Here is a 26,828-nt window from a genome sequence, read left to right as displayed (position 1 = left end):
GTGGACTTCTTTAATATTACAAGTTTTAGTTTGAAAATAATGATGTTTCAAGTACAAACTTCACTGCTGAAAATCTGTGAAGTGACTTACCTATTGCATAAAAGGATTGGGCTTATTTCTAAAACATCAGGGGGGGTTTAAATAAGGAAAACAAAAATATGCCTTGGCCAGCATCAAAAAGACTTCAGATCATCAGACAAGTGAATAAATAGCTTGTCCCTTTTACACTGGTTGCTATAGTGTCAGAAAACAAGTGCTTCTAGTGTATTCTGTGGTAGCAGTTTGGTAGCATTTAGTACCATCATCAGTTTTTAATAATAACAGCTATGGAAATAAAAAAAAAAACAGAAACAATGTACAGTAAAATTCTTTAAGAAAGGTTTTTAAAGTCCAGCTGAGTTTTTTTTCCCACTCATGAGCAGAATGATGTTGTTAAAGAGAGGCCTGTGCTATTTGTTTCATGTCATTTGTTGTCTGTTTCCAGGGCACTGGGTAAATTGCTGCATGAGATTTAAGAACCCATTCATTGTTTGTACAGGCTGCCTGATGCTGCTTCCATGCTGGGTATGCTACTGTAGGCAATTATGGACTTAGGCACGTTATTAAAAAAAATACGTAAATAAAAAAAAAAAAAAAAAAATGATGTTTATTGTAATGAATTCAGTTTTTTTCTTTGTTCACTTTTAAATGCAAGACCTTAAAACAACAACAATTAACCTTACATGATTACTTTTTTAGTCCAATTTCAATATGCATTTTATGTAACACCTTTTCTGAAAATAATTATCACCTAGAAAACCTGGATTTCCTGCCTCAAGCTGGGTATAGTTGGTGAGGTGGCTTCTTCGCCTGTCACATGTAGTGTGATGTTTGCTTGTTTGTGCTTTTGAAATATAAATCAAAAAGCTTTGTCATACCAACCATGCGTACATTTTAACAATATATTAATAATGTGTGACAAAGTAAATACAATTTTTTTTTATTGTTGTGTTTATTCACATCTCCCTCGAAGTTGGGGTTGGCTCATTGTCTGCTTAGTTGATTGAAGTCCTCTTCAGTTGTCCCAGTTTAAGAAGCTCTGGAGAGCTCTTGGGACAGTTAGTTCATAGATCCCATCTGGAACTTGTTGTAGGTTAATAAGCAGTCCCATATGGTCACTCTACACAGGAGTACAAGCTCACATATTTCTCTGTAGCGGATTGGAGGTATACAGTTTTTCCAGTCAGCAACAAGAGGATGATGCCCAAAACCAATCTGAGTCTGCAAGGCCAAAATATTAGTTCTTTAAAATCACATCTAAACATATTGTAAAATAGTTCACTATAGAATACTTTTAGATGTTGGAGCAACTATGAAAGGAGTGGTAAAAGCCTATTCAAATTTACATCTTAAGTCCATTCCTATTACAATCCTCTGTGTGTTTGAGATTTACACAGTGTAGCAATGACAAACATTGGTTCCTTTACAATTCCTAACTGTACCTCATTTCAGAATAAATCATTTCGATTCTGTATAGAGGAATTCTGTCTACCTCAAAGTCTGTGATAGATATGTGGGTGAGCACCCTGGCACACAAGGTTATACAAACTAGCATCCTCAGTGATATCAGTGAAATCCAGGTCATCCAGAATTCTTATTCTTGGTGGGTAGAAGAGTACAGTGAGCAGAATGTAATTCAGGGTTCTCTCCCTCTCCAGCAGCCCATATTGCAGAAGGATCTTCATTATGTAATGTTGCCTGGTCTGGGCTACATAATGTAAAGGTGTTACACCATTAAGAGGGCTTGGACTGTAAACTGGTGTGAAGGGTCTATAAACAAGAGTTGGAAACAACTTTTAGTACAAATAGACTCAGATTGCTTACTGTATTTAATAATGTTCTTGTTCACTTGATCACACATTAAAATAGGTCCATGTTCATGATAAATTAATGGGGAAAGAAAGTTTGTAATATAAAAGTTTACTCCATCTAAAATATACGGAAACATATATTTGTTATACGAAATTCATGAATTATGTTATTTAAAGTATTGTCATATATGTATTTATTTATTTTAAATTTAAATCCCCATCCGTGGCGTAACAGACAAGCATGTGTTCATTTCTGTTTGCTGTACCTAAAGCAGGCAATCAAGTAAATAAATACAAGCATACATAAGTGTAACTTGATGATTTCAAGATTAGCTGTACATGTTCTCATTTGTGTAAAGTTATTATTATTATTATTATTATTATTATTATTATTATTATTATTATTATTATTGTTTTTCTGATCTGCTGTATTTTATTAGATTGATGCTCATGTTATCTCCATATGAGTGCCAGGTTATTGGTAATCTGAAGTCTTCTCCATTAGCTTCTTCACAAAGAAAGGGTTTCAAAAAATGGTGTTGATGCATATTTCAGTGAACTCGAGATGGAAGTGCACATCAAGGCGCTGGCGAGCATCCTGTGCAAAGCAGATGTAGTCTGGTATCAACGCCTCGAGCAGCCAAATCAGCGTTGTTTCTCAATAGTTTGGCCAAGGTCCTATGAATCCATGGTTCATAACTCTGATACTCCCATTGGCCTGGTAACAGGTATAGTGGTCTCCTCCTTATCCTCTACACCAAATCACAAAACATGTTTGTTTTCCCGCAGTTTGAAGCTGTTGGCTCAGCACTGTCAGACATCCCTGCTGAAAATGCAGCCGTGCCTAGGAGGTGATATCACAATACTGTTTAATAATATTGTTGATGCTGCTGATGTAGATTTTAATGTACCGTATTTGAAACCAAAACATGTGTTTTTTTTTTTTTTTTCCTGTCAATAAAAACTCAAAAATAAGATCTGAAATGCTAATGCTAAATTATGACAAAGTTATTTATTGTAGGCCACCATTGCACCACACTGCGGGTCTTATAAACTCTCATCAGAATGTAATCAGTCATACATCTTGGGAGTTGGTAAAAGACAGACCAAGGTAAAACTGCCATTATAGCAGTTTCCCTATTTTTTTTTTTTTTTTAATAAATTAATGCTTCTGGACTATAACTATACTAATTATCATTTTCCCAAAATACCCCCTTCATAATATACAATTTATGTAATTTTTGTAATAAATAATAATAATAATAATAATAATAATAATAAAGCAGACAGAATGACAGTCCTTTAATCATTTAACCCAATTATATAGTTGTTCAGAGGAGCCAGCCGGGTTCGCGAAGTGCACAAACAATGTCCAAAAGAGATTTCTCAGTTTAATGTTCTTTATTTCCTTGGCACAGATGTGTTGCTTTTAGTTACAGAATAGACTACAGAGCTCAAAGACACTTGCTCAAAGTACACTGTGATAACTCTCTCTCTCTCTCTCTCTCTCTCTCTCTCTCTCTCTCTCTCTCTCTCTCTCTCTCGTCTCAAAACATCACCTAACTCCCAAAACAGAGTACCAGTATTAATTCTAACAACTAATAACATTAATAAAATAATCTAAGCTGTGCAAATACTGTAACCTATCCAAAACGTTGCAGGTTATTGGTTTTGTCCGGAAGGTGATCTGAAGTCTTCTCCATTAACTTCTTTACCAAGGTGACGTTTCTTCTCTGAGCAAACACCCAGTATAGAATGGTGTTAGTGCATACTTCAATGAATTCCAGAGAGAAGTGCACCTCAAGTGAATAGTGATGTGCCCTGCGCAAAGCTGATGTAGTCTGTAATTAATGAGTCAAACTCTTCCACATCAACAACTCTCAATGTTTGGGCCAACGTTGTGCAAATGTGGCCTGTCAATTGATCCAGAGGCCTCTGGGTCATCCCGTCCATCAAATTACTGAATACATTGCTGTTTGCCTTTTTATACAACCTGCAACTGCCGTCATACTTAATAGCTATCTGCTGCAACAGTTCAGAAGGGCACGCTGAAGTGGGTGACATCACAATACTGTGCATACAATATCAGATGACAGTTACCGTGCCTGTACTGGTTCTAAATACTTGCATGCACCTTTGAGCTAATGCTATATAACATTTAAGGGGGCACTTTGCCTTAGGGCCCTTTTCACAACTAATTTGATGTTTACAGAAAATTATATGTATTTTTTATTTTTGAGTATATAGCAGTTTGTTAGTTGAAAGGCTTTGTGTGCATGAAACAAACAGTTGTATTCTCATGGACATCACACTCATTGCAATCAATAACTTATTGATTTATATTGTATGAACTAGACCCCTTATACCAAACAGTTAATAATCGCACTATGCTAATTCAGTTCAAATCGGTCCCAAGCAACCTCCCATCGTCTCCTAGTATGTTAGCTGGTGTTGAGATTTTGTAGCTGATTAAAATTAATGGAAGGTGTTATCTGAACCTAGCTAATCTTTCAAGGCAGGTGGTCGCCAACAACACGTGGTCTTTAAACAAAATCCAATTACATACACCACGGTTTACAAGATTACTTACAATAGACCAACACACCACAACTGTCAATAACCCTCCTTGTATGGCATGAATCACATTATTACTATATGCCCCACAACACCATTAATAAGCAGTGCATAAACTTCATATTATTTTTTACTACCTGATTGAAAAATACCCTAACAAATACGCGTAAAAGACTTGGACTTCATAAATGACAACAATAATCACGGCATATGAACAGGTTTTTTTTTTTTTTTTGTGAAATAAAACAATTACAGAGAATACCAGCATGTAATTAGTTATATTTTGAGCAAACGACATAGACGTGTAGGAAACATTTTTGCAGTAGCATTTGCATGTTTTCAAACGAGCTGATCTGTTTCCAGGATAGCTACAAAGGCAGAGACCTTGGATTGCAGAAGTTTTTGTTTTTGTTTTTCCAAGTGGTTTACGGTTCTGGGTCTATTATACTCCAAAACCAACTGGCGGAGGCTTCGCTGTATAGCAGATTTAGACATGACAACCCTAGTTTTGACGCTGTCCCTGGTACCGAAAGTAACAGCGGGTGACTCCAAGGACAACCGGCGCAGCCCCAGTGAGGCATTATTTTGCCACGGAGGAGAGCTGATAATTAGGGACTTCGAAAAACCGGGCCTTATTAATGCATCGTTGAATCGCAAAGCAATTGCTGTCTTATGTCGCTTGTTCGTGTTTTTATCTCTCAAGTCTGGAGACTGCTGTTTAAGTTTCGTGTGATTGTCAGTTTGGGGAAAATTAACAGTTTGTGTACCGCTGTTTGATTTGCCCGCAGACACTTTTCTATTTGACTGCTTATTTGTAAGATGTTTAAAACGCCTGGATCCATCGTCCAAACTAGATGTACTTTGTTCTTCCACACCATCATCACCTGGATTGAGTTGCGCAGCAGAAACACACCTTTGGGGTTTACTGCAATCGGTCTTAGGGTGGGTATTTGTTGAACAAAGTTTCATGTATCTTCTGTAGAACATATTTTCTGAAATTGGTCTGAATTGTCTGTCCTTTAAGTTTTTGGGAAACTCAGCCGATTTTGTGCCTGAATCTGAAGACCTGCAAGGGTTTGTCCAGGACAGCATAGAATGTTTTAGCCTTTCCCGTTTTGATGCATTTTCTAACCCTCCTTGTCTTACTCCAAATTGCTCCTCTGTTGAAACAATCGCCTCAGTATGTTGACCAGAATTGCATTGGGCTTTATCTTTTCCTATAAGCTTTCTTTCGGGGGTCCCGTCTTTTTCTGAATCACTAAATGGCTTCGAAAGCCAGTCGCTGCTGTTGTAAGAAGAGCACACACTTTCACGATCAGAGTCTATTTCTTTTTCATTCTTTGTGTTTTTTGAATTTCCTTTTAAATGGTCACTGTGCCTGGTCGCCGAGTTCTCGGTGGCGTATGCATTTTCTGAGAGATGCAAAGTAAAAGCACTGGAATCATAGTGCACCTTCTTCAACGTGCAGGTACCCTGTCTGGTGTCTGACGGTAAGCTGCAGAATTTCTCATTCAGAATTGACATTCCATGTAGTTCTTCCTTGTGCTCTTCTGCATCGTGTGCAACTTCTTCATTTGGGCTTTGGTTTCTCAAACTGAATTCCTCTTTGTTGGAATTCCTCTTTGCTGAAGTGCATAGTTTATTAATATTATTACCTGGTAGTTTTGACTTCGGCGATAGCTCCCAAGCTTCCCCGCAGTATCCACTTATAGTCTTTATGTCTCTTAAACTTTTTTTGACTTCATTGATGTTCCTCTTAATCAAAAGCAACGATCGATTGCATTCCCTTTCAATCATCTCCTTGTTGATATCAAACATTTTAGTTTCGTACGTGTTCCTCATCTGAGCTTTCACGAGCTTCTCTCCCCTGGGACCCACGAGCATGATCGCGGATTTGCATTTCATCCTATGCTTGCTGTACAATACATGCATGTGTGGTGGTTGCCACAGGTTACATGCAAGTTGTTTTACACGTCCAGCGACTTAAAAGATTAAATTCCATTCACTGTTTTAAATGAATTCATGGGAGGAGGCAAGAGTGACATCAGTGGTTTGTTGCCTATTAACACTTTTGAGGTGATGGTTCATTTGTCTGAATAATTTTTAACTCCACCACGTACAAGTCATATATATATATATATCTATAATATATATCTATATATATATAGAGTATAGTATATATATAATAATTATATTACAATATATATAATATATAATATTAGCATATATACATATATCTAAACAGTATTATGCAAATGTATACATATATTTTATATATATAAAAATTGTATAAAAAATATTATATGAAATTAAAATCATTTCAAGAATAATACGATATTGTTTACAAACATATTAAAACATTAATATTAAAACGAACTGAACTGGTAGTTTTGACCAAGCTAGCTTATGCCACCGTGTGGCCACTCGGATGTATAAGCATGTCAGTATAATATTATTGCACAGTAATACTTGCAGAGAACTGTTGTGGTTAATGTTTTTTCTTGATGGACAGTGACGTACTTGCTCAATACCTTGCATTACAGTAGTGTCGTTGCTTATAAACTTCTCTATAACAATGATTAGAACATCGTTAAAACTAAGGCACCTCACCTGTAAAGTGTTAGATGCATGAAGTCTTATGATATAATAGGGCAAATTAATTAAGCATTCAATCCAGTGTAAAGTTTGCAACATATTTTAATTATCTAAACAGCAATGAACATAAATAGCCCTGTCCATTCCTGGTATCCCTCAAGGATTCATTTATTGATCACTTAATAACACACTACAAACAGTACAAATACAGTGGAACAAGTATGGATTATAAACTGTAGGCCAGCAGTATTTAACCTATACAGTGCCAATATATTTTAAACTATTTTTCAACAAGACCCATTTTATAGATTTAACACATACCTATTTTTATGTCCACATTTGGAAATAAGAGGTTAAATCGAGTTCTATTTAGTTCATTAAAAAAAATAAATAAAAAACTTCTGTTTTCTGTATATACCTTAATGACTATTTCTCGCTAGTTATGTACAGTATATAGTTCCAGATAGTGGAACTGGGCATGCTCAGCAAATCTGTGACCACCCCAGGGCATTATTGCACATGAGAATCTCAGTGGACTTATTCTAATTATAATTAAGTGAATACTAAGGATGCAGGAAATATTTCTGAAAGAATAAGATCATTCTGTTACTCTCAGTGTAGGTTCTCCTTGAAGAACATTCGAACTGTATATAGCATTATGTCCCCACACAGTAATTGGTTTGCCAGGGTAAGCCAGTCTTTAGATATTAAAGTGGTTCTTCAAAGTAATTCTATTACAAAAACTGATCTCAAATTAACCAGCATATAATACTTTGAAGGCCAAGCATGTTAGCTGCAGTGTAAAGTCTTTCAGTAAAGGAGCTTTCAACCTCAAAAGAAAAGAGCCAATTTTAATTTCAAAATAAAGTCAATTTCTTCGTTCAGGTAGTTTTAAATCTGTGTAATTATTTATTATTATTATTATTATTATTATTATTATTATTATTATTATTTATTAATATTATACTATATTAAATATAGATATAATCGGATTTCATAATTCGAAGGTACGAAATAAAGTACTAAACCATTAGTATAAACGGATATAATATATATTTATATATATATATATATATATATATATATATATATATATATATATATATATATATATATATATATAATATATATATAATCTAATTTCCCTCAGTGTTTCCCTCTAGCTGAAAGGGTAATATTTGTATTGTTAGATTGATTTTATTGCTTTCTGAAATACTAGTTATAAGTAAATAAATAATTCACTGGCAAATACATTCCCATTTAATGTCATAAGTAAGTTAAAGAAGTTAATAAAATGTTAACAAAGCATTGTTGGTGTAAAAATTATAACAGAATATTCGAAATAATAGTTTTTCTTTTTCATGTGACATTCATAACCTTGGCAATATAATAGCAGATTACAGAAATGTCTTATAGGTTATTACTTACCCATGGTAGACATCATTCTCAGGTTTTATAGTCATTCCTTTACAAAATCTCTATCAAATGATGACTTCCCTTCAAGAAAAACAAATCTTTCCTTGGCGTGAAGCCTAAAAAAAGAATGATTGAGTCTCTGCTAATGTCATTATAAAAATTGGCATATCAACAGACCATGAAAAATTGACAATGACCCATTTGTGTTTCAGAGCATCATAGTGATGGTATTTGTCAAAAGAAATCATAATCAACTTTTGACATGTATATCTTTGATATGACCAACTGAAGGTCTAACAGTGTATTAAGTTAAAAGAAAGCTAATGCAGTACAAAAATGTAACGATTCATTGTTAATAGTTCACATTTAAATATGATGACGTGTGTTGCTGCTTTACCAAGGTATATTCATAAAGCCTCTCCCTTTTGAGGAAACTGGTATTCAGTATCAGCTCAGCTGTGAAAGTCATTGGGGACACAGAAATACTCACCTTATAAAGCATAACACCTAAAATATGACATCATATATTATAATCTGACAGTTATCATCTGCGTTCCAGCCGAAGCGCATCATGCTTCAAAGAGCCTGATAGTTCAATTTCAAACACTGATGAACCTCTTTCAGGAGTTCTGGAGCGGACGCACACGTGAGCAGTTCAGCCCGGTCTCTATCATATTATAGATAGCCTAGTCTGTAAGCATTGAACCTGAACTAGTAGGGCTAACAGATACAGAATTGCTGATGCAATGGAATGCACTGCTACACAATGTCTGAAGATAAAAGCGCAGGAGTGAAATAATTCCAGACGCTTCCTCTTCATCAGGAATAACCTTGATAAATATTGTAGCATTCAGAAAGACAAAAGCAGACATATCACATTGTATCAGTCTCATCTCTGAACTTTAATTATAAGCGGCATTTACGTGTTCCAATTACAGTGTCATTGCAATATACATGTGTAATTACTGTGTAGTTACTTTTTTATGAGGGGATTTACATTTAAGGTTAGAATTAGAAAAAGGAGATTAAATCATGATTTCACCCCAAAAAAACTTTATCTTAATTCAAAATTGCTATTCAGTCCCCACTAAAGACAACTGAAATAAGATTCTCTGTGCTGCATCCAGACAGAAAAAAAGAATCTTTCCTCATCCTCCCCCAGCGTCTTGCACTGTAGCCAGGGGAGCAGGTGAGTATGTCAGTCTGACATGACCAAACAGGAAGCACAGCAGGCTGGGACAGATTGGGACAAGAGTCCATTGTTTATTGTGTCTTGCTGACATGCAGGAGAAGGAGGCTATCACAGCACAGACACTTGCTTTGCTCTTTTTACCTGTCAGCTAATTAAGAGAATCAGGATCCTTATGGAAAAGCCTCACAGCTACTGTACAGCACAGGGATCAAGGCTGGGTTAACAGTATGCTTTTGTGATCTAAAGCTTAAAAGCACAGGATTTATTGGAAACATTTTCTAAAGTGCAAACCAATAGTACAAACGAATAGTAACAGGATGCCTAGGGTGTTTGTGTGGCACTTGGTTCACTAGATGGTTTGGGACAACTACAGGTTTTTTAAAACTGCATTCAGGTACCTTTTCTCAGTCTCTATTCATTAACAGATATAGTACTACAAAGAGCAGAATGCACTGCACAGTGAGTGAAACAAAACCTGAACTGCTCTGGGTGAGCCTGGACCCAAATGATAATGCCACTCTGCACATTAAGAGGCCACTAGTATAAATTATGACATGTGGGATTCAATGAAAGACATAAATAAAGACTTTTTTGATTTTAGAACTGTTACATATCTTATGACTGAGTGTGCTTAAATCAGTATTTACCAGGATTGCTAACTGATGCCCTTTTTAACCACTGGGTATGTATCTCAAATGATCACTATGGGTGTGCAGCTGTAATCTCTGCCCTGTTAACAACAAATGTGTGTTCGAACTGTAACTGGGAAATTGTTATACAAAATCAAAGTTTCAGAGGGGTCAGAAATTATAGCTGCACATCCCTAGTGGTAATTAACTATTCCTTGAACCTTTTTTGCTAGATGACCAGCAGTTGGATTCTGATGAAACTTGCTACAGACATTCTTTAGCACAAGTTATTGTGTATCAGTATCTGGGGGTATGTGGAGGCCATCAGACACACTGATATTTTTGACAATATATAGAGAACCTCTGATACAATTGTGATGAAACTTGCCAGGACATTCTTGAGAGTATCAGAATCTAGGGTATACAGTTCCTGCCTGCCTGTCTGTATGTCTGTGTAGGCCCACACTGTACTGTAAAACACTGTTATATGTTTGCATGTGCATACTGTGGATGTAATTCATGGTGATTTACTTTTTCATGATACTGATCACTTTAATTTACAGCTGCTGTGGGGGTTGTATGTGACTGACATGTTTTTGTACCCAGACTGAAAAAGATTAATACTATGCCTTCAATCTCAAGTTCTTTTTGAAGTGGATTTGCATCTACACAAATATAGTACTGTATCTCCACATAACAATTACAGTACATAATGTCATTCTTTGCTTTAAAAAAAAGAATCAAATCATCAAAGACTTTAAAGACCTAGTCTTACATAGTCTTTAAATGTATTTATTTCTCTTTTGTATTAGATTTTGTAAAGATGTTTATTAAAAATGAAAAATAACACCACATATGGCTTAATGCTTTTTTAAATTTTGTTGGTCACGACAATCTCCACACAGTCCAAGTTTTGTTAGGTGTCTCTGGATGCCTGGTAGGTAATAGCAGCAGCTTTGCCCTATCAAGACCCTTTTGGGCAAAAAGCCAGGTGGAGTATTATGGACTGTTTCTGTTAGAAATGTGGCAGTATTCTTCAAATCTAATCCTGCGGAATTCGACATGTCCTCACTGTTCAAAAGTTAAATCTTTGCTGTTTTGACTTGACTTGCAATGCAGCTGCTCTCATGAAACCTCTACTCCCTGCCCCAAGTCTTTTCTAATTACAAAAGACTTTTGCGTTAACCCCGTTTGTACCTCAATCCACTTTTAAGTGTCATTTGACACCGTGTTTCAATAGGAAACAGGCTAGAGTTGCATTTGTTTGTGCACTATTCAACCCCCCCCCCCCCCCCCCCCCCAGCTCTGCAGTGCTGCCAGTAACACAGTCGAATCAAGACATCTCTGTTTTTAATTAAAAAGACTTGCAAAGGCTAAGCAATAAAGACTCTTTTGTGCAGCATTGTAAAATTCTCAGATTCTTCAAATTCTATTGTTTTTCTAAATCACACTTTTATTTTTCTAGCGTGATAATCGAAGGTAAAGTAATCCAAGTATACTTAAACTAAAAAAATATTTACAAAAGCAATTATTGTTTTATGCTTTTGACTTCAGGCCAATTTCCAGATGCTTCTATAAAGCCACATATGTTTTTAATGTACTATCAGGTAATTGAATTTGACATTAACGTATACTCACGAGTTAAGATGTTGTTGGATACCGTTTTCTGATTTAATAGTGCATTTATTCTTTAAGTTTAAGTTTAGAGAAAGAAGACAGTTCTATGCAATCTAGTATGAATCTATTAGCACATGTTTCTCTCCCTATTTATTATGCTGAAAAGATTTATTTTTTCTTTTTAATATTCCTTTAACATTTTAACAGACACTGTTACAGCAATATAAAACACACCAGATTGAAAATACAGAGCTTTTTCACATAGCTTTGCAGTGGGTCTGTGGAGAGTTAGTTTGCATAAACGAACCAAATTTCAGAACTCATCAAGTTTAATAGAAGGTTATCTGGTTATAGTTTGGAAACAAACATGTTTTGGATTTTTTTTAAATACTTTTTTCTTTCCACAAGCAGACTTTGAGGAAGGAGGGGACTTGTTGAATACAAGTTCTCTACTGTACGATCAGCATGAAAGACTATGCTTGAGAGCATGACATGATCTGGCAAAACACTTAAAAACAGGATTATCAATAGAGAAGGATGAAGATAGCCTGGGATCAAACTAAAGCATTTCTACTCTATATTATCTACTTCTAGTTTTATATCATATTATGTGAATTCTGTATTATTCACTATCGTTGTTTCTGCTTATCACTATTCCTGCAAAACATTGCTAATTAAAAGACACCTAAATGCTGAAGTGAGGTAGGCAATCATAGCATTGTATCACAGGATTCAGAACACATTGTTTTAGATGCCCTGTTAGCTGGTATTCTTTAATGAAGGACTGGCGATACCGGAGGCATCAAGTGTGCTATTGCACTCCCAACAAGTAGTTACACAATATTCCTTTTGCAGGCATTTAGAAACACTTACCAATGTGATGCAGATGTAACGTTTTACGTAACCCATTATATAAAATGAAAGAACACATTTTTAAAATGCACTTGTTAATTCAAGAAGAAGCAGAAGCAGACATTAAAAACACACAATAATATATTTACCCGTATTACTTTATCAGACACTGTTTTCAATGTGTGTGTGTATGTGTGTGTGTGTGCGTGTGTGTGTGTGTGGTTTTGAATTTTTCTTTTGTTGCTTCTATTGCCAGGATAGTTAGATTCACTTTTGCATAACATGGGAGACAAAAGGTCAAACCACAACCACAACAGAATTCAAGAGCTAAGATTACCAGTTTAAACCAGGAATCAAGCATCCAAGCCATGTGACTGGAGTAGGCGGTGCTCGGCTGGCATGCATCCAGTAGCAGTAAACCTTGTGATTGTATGAAAAAAAAAAAAAAAACCCTAACGTGACTAACGGAACGGTATTGTTGTACCAATATTTCCACCTATGGGAATGCTGCTTGTGATAGCGCCGAACATGCACAAGCATTTTGCTTGAAGAGAAGAAAATAAACCCAAACTAGAACCGTGGCTTGAAAATCACAGATCATTCTACCACGGGGGTGGCTGTCAGATGAACAATTGAGAATGTCCTGGATTTGGAAGGTACAGTAAATCGCGCTTCTAAAATGTTTCTAAACCTGTGCTCGAGGGTGGGGGGATGCTATCTAGATACCGTGCTTTATTCATTTATGTAACTATAATATTTGTATATGGATGAGCAGACTGATGGGAGGCTAGCTTGCAGACGCGTTATCTTTTGCATGCAATTTTATTTTGTGCTGCTGTACTCCATTCATAATTGTGAAAACCAGCTAGCTGCTGTGCGCGAGTGGAGGAGGGCAGTGTGCTGAATATAACGGGAAACCAAATGAGAGAACGGGCCCCTTTACAGGGGGTTACTTTGTTTCGATTAAATTCCATAGAGGCTACATAGGGAATGTGTGTGTGTGTGTGTGTGTGTGTGTGTGTGTGGAGGGGAACATCCCCACTTTGTAAAACACATTTTTAAGAACTAATTATGGCTTATATATTATATATATATATATATATATATATATATATATATATATATATATATATTTATTGTTTGTTGTCGACTTTCACCCTCTGTGGAGTTTTGTCTGACTGGAGATAGAAAATAAAAATATAGTGAGAGTCAATGAGAAATCCCCACAAATATGAGTGTGTGTGCGTGCGTGTGCGCGTGCGCGCCTGCGTGCGAAAAAATAACATTTTACAATATGACGTTTTCCACTATTATTATTGAAGTTGTCGTTAATACAGTTTCAAAGACGCAATCAAAATAAGACCAAAACCACCACACAGATTACATGGTTTTCGTCACATGTGTTCTGATCCTGCTCTAGTGTTTTTGTAATTAGAGGTAATATTGTACTGTTTCACTTGTGGTAGTTACAAAATAGACAATCAGAATCGGATACATTTTAGTTCTATTGTGCAGAATCAAGATGCCATTATATTTAATTTGCCATGTACTGTAAATATGTAACTAAAACCTATGGAGAAACAAACAGTACAGTACCTTCACAGTTAAACATCCCTGCTGGAATGTTACTCGGTTCTAAATACGCTTTTAAACGACCTCAAATTATGGGTAACATTTGTTGCATGGGAAAATGTGTTTATTGATGAAGTTTTACTGGAACTGTGCATCATCCATCTCAAGTAAAATCTTTATACCATAAGTCATTGTGGATGGTGAGTGCTGTGCTCCTGTGCTCCACACACCGTAGTATTTTTAAATAATCTCACGTGATTTGCAGATCATCCTGCTGCAGTGCTTGTATTAATTTACAACCACCCACATAAACGTTAAAACTAAACAGAGCTGTAGACGTGGCTATAGCAGTGGTGGACTTCTCATACGGAGTAAGTCTCTGTAGTAATTTCCTTGCGGCGTTCCACAGATATGTTCCCTTTTATACCAAGTTGTGGAACTGTTTCCAACCTTCTCTACATGGTGCCTTTCAAAATAACTGATAGATTAGGGTAAAGGCTATGTTGTGAAAACCAAATGTGTGTGAGAGAGGGTTTACTACATTTTGTAGAGGAGTCTGACCAAAATCTTATGGCCTGTTACCAGTAAATCAGACCAGATCCATGATGGATTTTCAATAAGCTGTGCCAGCAAGCCTCAAGCAGACACTTGAACTCAAGGTTGGCGTTATTAATAACATACAACACATGATAAGTTTCATGTCCACAAGGAGTAGGACTCAAGCTCATCAGAGAGGAAGCTCAGAAGTTTGTTTATTTTGCCATCATCATTTTTTTTAATTAACGGATTTCTTTAGGGTATCTGGTTTAGCATAAACCCAAATAAGCAAAGCACTGGCTTAGGTATTTAATTAAATTAAAATCAATTTACATTTTAAGAGCTTGTTTCCCATATCTACAATGTGCCCTTGAATCAGCTTTAAAACAGTCTAACCAGCTGCCTGATGTGTATAGTCTCTTCAAAACCTGCAGCACCAGCTCTCCAAGGGTAATGTCCCTGTTCTTATGTTTGCTAGACATTTATTGCCTAGTACGTAGGTGCCTTGCAAACTACACACAGATTGGATCAATGGAGAGGCATTCAAATGTCTAGTCTTTAAATTAGCACAATACTAGTTCTGTATGCACCAATCAAGTCAATTGATTCTTTGTGTAATTAATGCAACATTTCCAATGATAACTGGAGTCAAATGGGTGCTGTCATCGAGTGTGAACCGAGTTATCAGGCCAAGCAGAAAGGAAAGAATGAAAAAAAGAAAGAACACCCCTAATTCAACTCATTTGGGAATTAACCACAGCTGTCTGTTACCGTTCATGTAGTATCCTCTATGTAGAATTATTTAATATATGTACTGTTCGTCTTTCTCAATGTGTATTTGCAGTGCCATGTTTTCTTGAGGAAATTGAGGAATGCATGGGAAAGGTGAGTTTGCTATACAATACATATGCGAGTCATGTGGAATATAAAAAGGAAACATTCAATATTTCTTTGCCTGCTTTGTTAAGGTTCTTAATCTCAATATGAATTATCAGGAAATAAAAAATTCCCCATACTGCACACTGGTCCCCTAAAAACCACTTGAACTGAAGCATACAGTCGCTGATTGGTCTGTCAGGAGGCTATTGATGACATTCTGGTTATTTGTTCTGGACAAGTAAATGGTTAAAAGAAGCGAACAAAAGCCCCAGTCATTAAAAAAAAGCCTGTAGATTACCAACACAATGACTAATAGGGCATATGCAGTACCTTTCTAATTACTAAACACTAGCATGTCTGTCTGTTACCAAAGCTCCAGGACTATATGTGACAGATTATCTGCCTCATAACACATGGCAGTGCTGCCAGATTTTTGAAGATTCTCCTCTTCTACTCAGTGGCCATTTGTGCTGTGCTGTGTTTGGTTACTATCTCATGTGCTTCCTGTTTGCTGGTTAATATCCCTTCTAAAACTGTTCCTGAAAACAAAGATGAGGGTGACCCAGGGATTCACCACAAAACATTGGGTTGAAGCAAATTTGCAATTCCATTCTAGACCCAAGTGTATGGTGCAATTCCATGCTTACTTCCCCAGGCAGATTTAAAAGGTTGCTGGCTGTCAACCCATAAATATGTCTGAGTCTAAGGTACTTAGGGAAAAGTGCCTCTTGTTGAATTTGTTTAGTTGTATACAAATTCAAGTTGGTGTTTTGGATACAACCTTTGCTGCAGACAAATTAAGTTGTGTATATTTTGAAATTCGCATATCAGTTCATTTTTATGGTCCACCAGACCACATGATTGAGGCTGACTAATGTTGTAAATGTTTTTAGGAGGTATTAAGACAATGGATTTTAGAGCCTTGGCTACCACTCTTTTAAATAACCTCGTTTTTTGTTTTGGTGATGAAAGGCTTAAGCAGACATCGTATCTGACAATGTGCTGTAATGGTACAGTCGCTGTATTAATGTTACTCAGCAAACACACACACACACTAATTGGCCTTGCTGAAGCAGCAGTGGTGTGAGGAGAGTTATTCGTCGCCCAAGTTTAAGTTGCAATGCTTTATACCCCTGCCATGATTCTTACTTCTGAGTGCAGAAGCACAAGGTCAGGAGGGAGTGCCCTTACAACTCTCCAAAGCTATCTGCAAAACACTCAATTATGTTATATATATCAGCAGAAACTTATACAATAATCTGACAAAAAAAGCAGAAACAGTTTACGAAAAGTTTTTTATGTACATGAACTTGCATGATAAAAAAAAAAAAAAGGGAACATTTTGTTGGTGGACAAAAATGTACCAGAATATATATCATGAGTCTCGGAGGGTCATTCCGAAAAATGTGTTCCACTTAATTTCCACTTGATTTGCATCGTCAGCAGGTCCCACTAGGAGCCAGTTCATCACAAATGTTTTTCTTTTTTGCATTTTTCCTAGAAATACCAACTTTTTGGAACAGCCTAACAGACCAAATGCATGCAATTAAGTGCTAATTTTCCATGCCGTTCTCACAAATCTGATTAAATCATTTGCAAATATTTCTTCTTGTAAATTAGCACAAGGGAAAGGAAGCTTTTAAATAATGAATGGCTGCAGGGGTGCATCAAAGAGGAAAATGCTTGGATCAGCAATGCAATTTGTGGTTTTACAAACTGCCCATAGCCTTTTATTTGCTTTTTTGTTTGTTTTTTATGAGTGCTCTAGTTATTTTGACCTATTAATTTATTTATATTTTTAAACACCTCTTCTTAATATTTAATTTTCAAGTGAACTGTGAATTTCCTGATGAGGGATAGGACTAACTGGAGTTGTCTCAAGAGTTTTCAGTACTGCACAAAGCCATTTCTTGTCTTTTTTTGTTGTTGTTTTTGAAGTTCAATCAGGTTTCATGTCATACCAAGTTTTGCTTTCCATGTTTGAAAGAAGCCAAACACACACACACACACACACACACACACACACACACACACACACACACACACACACACACACACACACACACACACACACTTCTCACATTTCTGTGTGTTCATTTGTCATAAAGAGGAGAGTAAATATACACTCCCCTCATTTAAGCATGCAAATAGCTCATTATCATGTGCATCACAACAAAATAACTGTCTGAAAAAGGTTAACGGAATCTGTTATTTACCCAAAATGTTTTGATAATATCTATAAATACCTATTTGTTACAAAAAAACATACTATTAAAGGGATTATGTTTTCTGAGAATCTTGCAAAAAAGACTCACATTGCAACGCAATTTGAGCCATTCCAGGTTGTATTGTGAACTTAATTGAATATACCTGAGCACCTATGGTGTACTGCACACTGTGGATAATTAAGCTCACACCTGGAATATATCAAACTACTACACATTTATGCATTGGGAGTCTTAATTCCATCCTTCTCTGTGTACAACATAACCTGGATCTAAAGTTTCTGTTTGCCCTTGAACCATGCCCCCAGTACAAACTGAAACCTGTTATTATATGAGAGGTGGTGTGCAGTCTGGAATACAGTGGAAGTGAAGCTCAGGAGTATCAATCAGTGTGTCCAACTCTTAAATGTCATTGGAGCTCCCCAAAAACAATTAAACTGCACGAACTACAGAATTGGTTCCGTAAAATGAGATTTGGTTGAAAGCTCAGCAGGACCCCCTGTTAATTACAGGGCTGAGCTTCAGAAGAAAACAGTGAAATTGCAAATTGAAGGTGTCACCTGAGTGATTGAGCGTTCCTATAGGGAAGCTAATGGAATTTCCAGTTTGCAAGTAATTTTGCTGAAAATAGATGAATTGACTCCTTGTTTACCAGAAGCACTGGAAATGTTGTCACTGTTGTTTTTGTGTTGTTTGCTGAAGTGTTTTTTAAAATTATTTAATTATTAAGATGAATTTCTAAGAAGATTGTAATCATATTTCCAGGAATATATCTCGGGAATATATGTCATCTGTGCTGTATTTCAGTGGCAAGCCTCTTACAGCATGCAAGCTTCTTATAACATAACTTAAGAAGAAGTATGGTGCAATTTAACCTGTGCTACAGCATGTGTTATTCCATGCATGCAGCAATACACATGACATTCTCAAGTTCATTTGTTGTGATGAGCTCTGTACGCCCAATCACACACACATAGTTAAGCTCATTATCCTATGATTTAGAGAGGGCACTGGAATAGTGTTAGTAGGTTTGTGTATAAAATGACAATACACAAGGTGCTTGTATTGGCACAATGTGTTACATGATGTTGAGGCATGCTTTGTTTTGCTTTGTTGTGCCCTGTTTTATTGGTGTGCTGAAACAGTCGAATAATGGTCCGTGGAAACTATTAAACACTGCATGCTTTCTCCTACCAATCACTACACTGGAATTAAACCTCCTATTACTTATATGTTTCAATGCTAACACAAGATGAGGTCAAGCATGTAAGAAAGTCAAGTAGACCACTTGTTTTTGTAGTTTGGGAATATACACATGAGATGAGACCATAGGACGGCAATGCTGCTGTTTCAAACCCTCTAGTTTCAACATATTGGTTCGCTTTCTTCATTCAAACTAAATGTCATTCTTGTTTGTTGGGCTGTGTGTTACAAAGTGACATTGCAAGTAAGACAGATTGAGTTGCTTTTGTTATTTAAGGGTGGCATGTTCATTGAGCATTCTACAGTTTATTTTTATCATTGGGACATTCCAATACAGCTGACAACCTTGTTACATGAATCAAAAAAGTTTGCTTCAGGCAGGAGAGGGAGAAGGTTGCAAGTCTATACTGTCCAGTTATAAGCTATGGCCAAACATTGTGTATCACCTAGAAAGTCCACTGGAAGCCATAACAGTGATACAGTATTTCATGTTTCAATGTCAGTTATTTACATTTTGAAGCATAGTGAAAACTACAAGTGGTATGCAAGTCAATATGTTAATGTAACATTATTCAGCAGGTTTAATTTGACTTTATGAAGCAAAATTAGTTAATTCTATAGGATGATGCCAAACCGTTACCTCAAAATTCCCAGTGTTATGTAAATCCTGGAGAAATGTTCACTGCCCTTTGTAAATCTTTATATAAAGGCGATGTACATAGATGACTCTGTTTAAACAAACAAACAAAAACACTTTTATTCTAAATTAAAATAAAGTTTTATTTCACAGATAAGCCAACTCTCATCGGTTGTTGTGACTGCAGAACAAAGACTACAGTATATTATCTACTGATCTCCTTCTCAGAGACATAGTAACAATATTATACTATAATATCTTTATTTTTATATAATACCTTTCATAGTGGACCACCATCACAAAGTGCTTTACAGAGGTAGGCTGTGAACTGTGCATTATAGTCACTTACAAAAGGACATTGATTTAACATCTCATCAGCAGGATGGAGCACAAGGAGGTTAAGTGACTTGGTCATGAGTAGCCTTGAAGAATGTCCTGACATGACAATCACACTGCACTGTACTGTTCATCCTCAATCCAAACTCGACTCATTAATGAGCATTAAGATCAATGCAGGGCTCTTTGTCGATTCCAGCTCCTTTTTAGCTATAGGGCAGCTTTCATAAAATAATGACTGCAGTACTCAATGCTAACCACTAGGCTGCGCTGCCTACTCTAGACTAACAGTGCTTCCACTAATAAGGCATTTTTGAAAACTTTCCTTGGAGGCAGCTGTCAGGCAAAAGTAAAGTGCATCAATGAAATGCTGTCTTGCTCAAGACAAATGGAATATGTAGAGCATATCATGCCAGGTATAAGCCCACCTTACCACAGACTAACCTAAGAAGTACTGAATAAAGATCAAGAGTTAGCCAGTTAATTTAATGATCTAAACAGTGGCAGTTCTGAATAACACCACCCTCAAATTTTGAAACTTTATTATTATTATTATTATTATTATTATTATTATTATTATTATTATTACACCGTGTAACACTTTTTTTTTTTTCCTGGGTAGTGAGTGTTATTTCCTAATTGCTTATGCCTCAAAAGTATAGAAAATGGCTATTATTCCCCACAAACTTTGCTTTTGTGACCAGGACAGTGATATTTCAAAATATCACTATTTCCAATGGGAAAACGGGCAAATGTGTGTCTTTTCATTCACATAAAGTCAGTAAAAAACAACATATGAATCTGTATTTACAGTATAATCGTAAATCTCGAAAAACTACTCACTTCTAAATCTTTTGTAGTCATTTTTGTATTACTTTAGTATAAATACATGTTAATTTGGATTCATATGTTGTTTTTTATTGACTTTATGTGAATGAAAACACATTTGCCTATTGCTGTCTTGACCTTTCTGCTCCCTCCTATCTCCAGATCATTTCTCCCTACACCCTCTCTCGCCCCCTCTGATTCTCCGCCACTGGCAGATTAGCTGTACCCCCCTTTGCTCCCCCACTTCCAGAGCCCGCTCCTTCTCCACCCTTGCCCCTCAGTGGTGGAACGACCTACCCGTGGATATCAGGACTGCTCAGTCCCTGACCACCTTCCGGCGCCTCTTCAAGACACACTTGTTCAGACATCATCTGTAAACATCACAACTCTCGACTATACTGGACCATATGGCACCCAATTGTACCAGTACTTGTATCAACTTGTACTTGCACTGAACTGCTCCATACCTTGCCATATTCTTCATACTGCTCTTAATTATAACTAAGTGCTAAGAAATAAATAATAATAATGTATATTAATGTGAAACATACATCTGCGTGTGTATGCATATGTGTATGAAAATGGTGTAGGTAATTGTATTTTAATTGAGTGAAAATGGTTGTGTAAAGAAGACGTAGCCATTGATTTGAAAATAGGTTAAGAAATCCTGTGGTTTTAGGCAGTGAGGCTGAACCCTAAATCAAAAGGCGGCGAGAAGGGCAAACAGCTGCAAGATAAGACATAGCTTTCATTCCTTTACTGTGCAGAATACTAAAGAGTAGGGAAGCAAGGCAAGTGGTACAGTGGTTTGATACAGCTCTGGAAGACTGGTGTTGAATCCAGTTTAAAGTACATTATAGGTAAATGCCATTTCGATATCGATATATATATATATATATATATATATATATATATATATATATATATGTGGCAGGCTGGCCAGTGGAGAGAGGCCCAGAGACAGACTGCAGTTCAAAAAAATAACGATTTTATTATAAATAAACAAAAATAAAGGTGCACAAGGCCAAAATACCAGATATTCAAACACAAATAAAGCAAAAAGAAAACTCACAAAAATAAAGGTTTCCAGGCTGGGCAATGCCTTTACTGGATTTAGCAAAATTCAAAAAATCACAAACAACCACAAACATCAACCTGCTTCCTCAGCTCCCTCTTCCTCAATGAGAAGCAGAGGCCTCCTTTTATGTCAGGTGGCTGGGCGCTGATTGATCGTTAATTAAACTAACCATCTAATCAACCAATCAACCCCAGCCACCTGAACATAATAAACCCAGGCAGGTAGGGAAAATTAACCCCATCCCTGCCAATTTCTAAACAGCAGAGCTTTGCTCTGCCACAATATGCTTCCCTGACATTGAGATTTTCACAATGTTTGTCATCTTGCTAGCAGTAATCATGTGAGAATGTGATCTGTCGATCATTTCGATTTGCTAAAGCATGGTGGCAAATGTAGTTAAAGTGCCTTGCTACCAAGCTAAACTGCACTTTAAACTGTAGGACAGATACATTTTAGATTATTGTTTCATAATGAGTGCCTAATTGAGACAAAAGCAAGAATGTTAGTCAAAAACAATACAGGCCATGGAATATTTCAGATATACTGCAGCGTAGTACTCATATGGTCATGTTCTTGAATTCTGTCACTATGTTGAATTGACTGCAGCACATGCAGTGATTAACTTACCATTCTCCAGCTTGAAGAAGTATTTACTACACTGTAAACATTACATTTTTTCAGGGAAAGTAATACTTCTTGTACATTTCCACAGGGGCTTGGAGTAAAGTGAAGATGTATTCCAGTATCTCATGATTTATTTCATTGCATTAAAGAGTGTTTTGCTGTTATTCTCAATCCTTTAGTTTGTTTCTGTGAAGGTATGGACTACTATGTATTCTTTTTGTTTTTATCAATTTATTTAAGTAAAATGCCATTTTAAGTGTCACTAGCTGTGTGTATTCACAGTTTTCCACAGGAAAAGCCAGAATATGTTTCTAGGATCCCAGAGTTAACCTACACTTCATTGCTAAAAGAAAAATCAGCTTACATGTCGCAGCAAGAAGACATTTTTTTTGACTAGAGTAAGTTCATTCGTTTTTTTGTCAGGTAATTTCAAGTGTCCTTTCACGGAAACTGCATATCTCCCTTTTCTTGAGAATAATTACTGCCCTGTTTTCTCTCTTTAAAGAATTCTCTCATGCGAGGTTCGTCTCACCTCATTGGGCTTTCACTGACCAGTACCTTTGTCGAGCTCTCCTGCTTACCAGTGTCTCTCTCAAAGTAGCTTTGTTTTCATGGAAATTACTTTTCTTCCATTGATATCTGCTCTGTGCTAGGGTAACCAGTGCTTTTACGCTGCTTTGAATCCCATTCAGAAAGTTTTAAAAAGACACCTATTAAGGTCTTCAATAGTCTTTATAATACCTATTGAAAATAAGACAAGCTTCATGAGATCTGCAAAAGTCCTGGGTCTAAAGTTTCCATAACAAATATTTTAAGAAAGGGGTAGTATTTGATAGCGTATTACACCATACAAAAAATGTGAATACATTTGTTTTTTAATCGATCCAAACTTTCTGAAAGTTAAAGCTATGTGACTAGTATCACGTACTGTGCAGTGTGAATTACAGCATTTATGGGGTTAAATCTAGGCGTTACCAAGCACTGAGTTCAATAGCAGCACCTTTGGGGGAAGTGACATTAGGCACACTGGTCCACATTCACAAAGCTTTAGTTGTTTCGAAGTCTGTTTGGATGAATTATTGAAGACTTGATGTTCACTGTTCTGGACTAGAATCTATGTCCTGCAATTGTTTAAAAATCAGTTAAAAGTGACTAAAACCAAACTTGTTTTGATGTTGTTGCTCCAGCTCTTCACATTCACTGGAAAATGTCCCCTAGCTAATTGAAAAGTTGCCAGAAAAAGACTTGCATGTTAAGTGAATTGAAGAAGTGAGTTTTTGAATGATTTCACATATCTGACTTGTTACTCTGGTGTTATGTGGAGCGGTTATAGACAGCTCAGTGACAGCACAGATTTGAAATCAGCAATGTTCACTTCAGACCCTTTGGTTGGCTTCTTCTGCAGCTGCACTATTCAATGTAGCTATTCTTCCTAACCTTTCAGTGCGATTTACCCAGCTTTTGGACATTGGAGAGCACTTATCAGATGTGTTGAAGCATTAGCTCATTACTTTAATAAGAGACCTAGTCATCAATTCTATATAAAAGGTCACACCTTTGTGGCATAAAGGCTAGCTAGTTTAGAATGAATCCATTACTTCGAGTTAGTCCACTTAGTATTGAGTTAACCTGACCACAGCATGTCACCTCATGTCCTCTGTCTTTTGTCATATTATAGCTATTGTCTCAGGTTTGGTACAGATCTTCAGAATACTCCAGTATACCATGGAAAAGAGCACAGTAAAGTGTAGTGGTGTGAAGGTGTGGTAAATCTGAGGTGTGTTTGGTAAAGCATTGTAAAATAAATGATTAATCCATCACTGGAAAACACTCAGTTGAAAGATATGCACTGGAGTTTCATTTTCCATCTACCATTCCTACATGGTGGCTCATTTCACTGGCCTTTAGGGGTAATGCTAAAGTGATTTAAGATGGTATTGTTATGATTGCAATGTCACAAAATGACTGAGCTCTTTAGAAATCCAAGTGAAACAAACGTATCTCAATAGGTGCAGGAGCCCAACAAAATATTGTAAAAAGAGTATGGATGGACAGGCACACTAATGGATTAAGAGTCAGGTCAAAAAGCTTCCCCATTTATTAACAGATGGATCATGTACAGGATAAAGTGCATGTGTGCTCAGTGCACAATAAACAATGCAACATTAAATATGGCGGAGTAAAACCGTGATTATGAATACAAAGTTAAACACATTAAAATACAATAAGAAGAGATGTAGCCTTGTACCTCTGGAATCATATATTTTCAATACTAGACACTGTGGCAGATACAAACCACCAATTATCTGTACAAATTATGGTGCTGAGGGTGTATGAGTTGATGCATGGACCATTGCAGGAAACTTAATCAGAAGCGGAGCAGGTTAAGAGGATGAATTTTTCTTATGTCAGCGTCTCAGACTACCATGTAATTGAAGCATTAAAAAGTGACTTTTTTAATATTGAATGTGAGCTAAGCAAAGGACTTTCTGTTATCACAGGTTGCTCTGGATTAGAAGCTGGGTTTAATTCCCAGGCAGGGTTGATTTAAGGTCAGATCCCAATGTGAAATGAGTGCTTTTGGGCAGTGTGGCCTTCTGTCCTGAGGGTCCCAAGATAATCCTGTTTGATTTGTAAAAAGCATGGGGGCGAGGGCTAGCCACTCTCCTGCTGGAGAGAGGATTGGTTCCAGCAACAGCTCTTTGAATCTGGAAGGTCTGCTACCATTTCCATCACAGTGGCAAAACATCTCAATTACAGAAATGGAACTTTTAGATTTTTGATACACAAATGCATTAGTTTATATATATATATATATATATATATATATATATATATATATATATATATATATATATATATATATATATATATATATATACTATATATTCCTATATATACCTCAACAGTGTATAACTCATGTTCAAGCCATAGATAAAAAACAACACTGGTCCATTCAATCCAGAAGATTCTGTTGGTGGAAGATGTCATTCACACAATGGTAGAGAAGCGAGAACACTTGCTTTGTTGTATCTGGATATTTCACATGGAATTCGTCATATGCTCCCAAGTGTCTCTGTTATGCATAATGACCATCTCTACACCCTCTGCCACAGTGGCTTTGTCATAATGGTTCACTTGTCAGTCTGAAACTAAACTACAGCAAAAAAAAAAAAAAAAAAAAAAAAAAAAAAAAAAAATTCATGACATTCCCAATTGCCTGCATCTTTAATATTTAATAAATTAATAATGATGAATGCCTTTCTAACACGTTTCCAACACATAATTACCACCCCCCTCTAATTAAAATAATTTGATTTCATACGCTATAGCTTTACAATTCAGCACTTCATCTTCCAATGAATAATTGGTTGTTTTTATAGTGCACTGAAATAGGACATTCGTTATTGTGTTAAGAATCCTGACACAGGTATTCCATCTTGCTGTTACTTTTTATAACCATGCTGTACCAGCAGTCATTGTTTTCAATAGTCTTTACTGTGCTAAAAAAAGTTTTAACTCTCGGTTGTAGCTTTCTTTCCATCTCTGGGCTTTAACATAGTAGATAAATCTTCGAACCTCTTACAATGACAGAAAGTCAGAAAGGGTAGTATTACCTACACACCAAGTCCTGTTTTCACTTCATTATAAAGATGAACAGTATCTTCGGAAATGTATGACTCTGACCTTCTTGTGCATCTTCAAGGTTGGAATGGTTATGGCTGTGGATAGTTCCAGTTCTACAGTAGTGTGGGACCTTGCTTTCTTTGCTGTGTCCTGAACTGGAAAGCCATACAGTTAGAGTGGCAAAACAATTGTAAATACAAACGTACATTTTCATACATGTCAATACAAAAATGTGTTTATTGTAAATGAACTGTCCTTCGTATGACTGATTAATTTCCTAAATGATATCACTGACATGCACTCTGCAATCTAGCTGCATTGATGGGTATAATGTGTTCAACTTCTGAACATAAATAAAACATACAGTTATCTGCAAAAACAATTAAAGGCATTCATCTTAAACTTTTTTGACAGACATCTGCGTGTGGTTTCCTCCTCTTCTCTTGTATGTGTTAAAGGGTAAAGAACGACCTTTTTATTTGATTGTGTTACATGTACCCATGTGTTGCTACAACTGTTTTCGTAAGGTGTGTGTATTGTTTTATTTTATTTTTATT

General features: G+C 36.3%; 1 protein-coding gene and 1 pseudogene across 1 annotated transcript in view; one reads left to right on the top strand and one right to left on the bottom strand.

The window, feature by feature from the left end:
- Positions 1-1,033: 1,033 nt before the first annotated feature.
- Positions 1,034-3,794, bottom strand: LOC121327080 (annotated as a pseudogene).
- Positions 3,795-13,181: 9,387 nt separating this feature from the next.
- The window catches only part of LOC121326373 (alpha-N-acetylgalactosaminide alpha-2,6-sialyltransferase 3-like), a 62,368-nt gene continuing 48,721 nt past the window's right edge, over positions 13,182-26,828 (top strand). Inside the window, exon 1 of the mRNA XM_041269628.1 lies at positions 13,182-13,381. Coding sequence (XP_041125562.1) covers positions 13,364-13,381 — 18 coding nt within the window. The 5' untranslated portion in view covers positions 13,182-13,363. The remainder of the gene's footprint in view (positions 13,382-26,828) is intronic.

This window comes from Polyodon spathula, chromosome 14, assembly GCF_017654505.1.
Source record: "Polyodon spathula isolate WHYD16114869_AA chromosome 14, ASM1765450v1, whole genome shotgun sequence".
In the NCBI taxonomy this organism is placed as follows: Eukaryota; Metazoa; Chordata; class Actinopteri; order Acipenseriformes; family Polyodontidae; genus Polyodon; species Polyodon spathula.
This window is presented reverse-complemented; position numbering and strand designations above follow the sequence as displayed.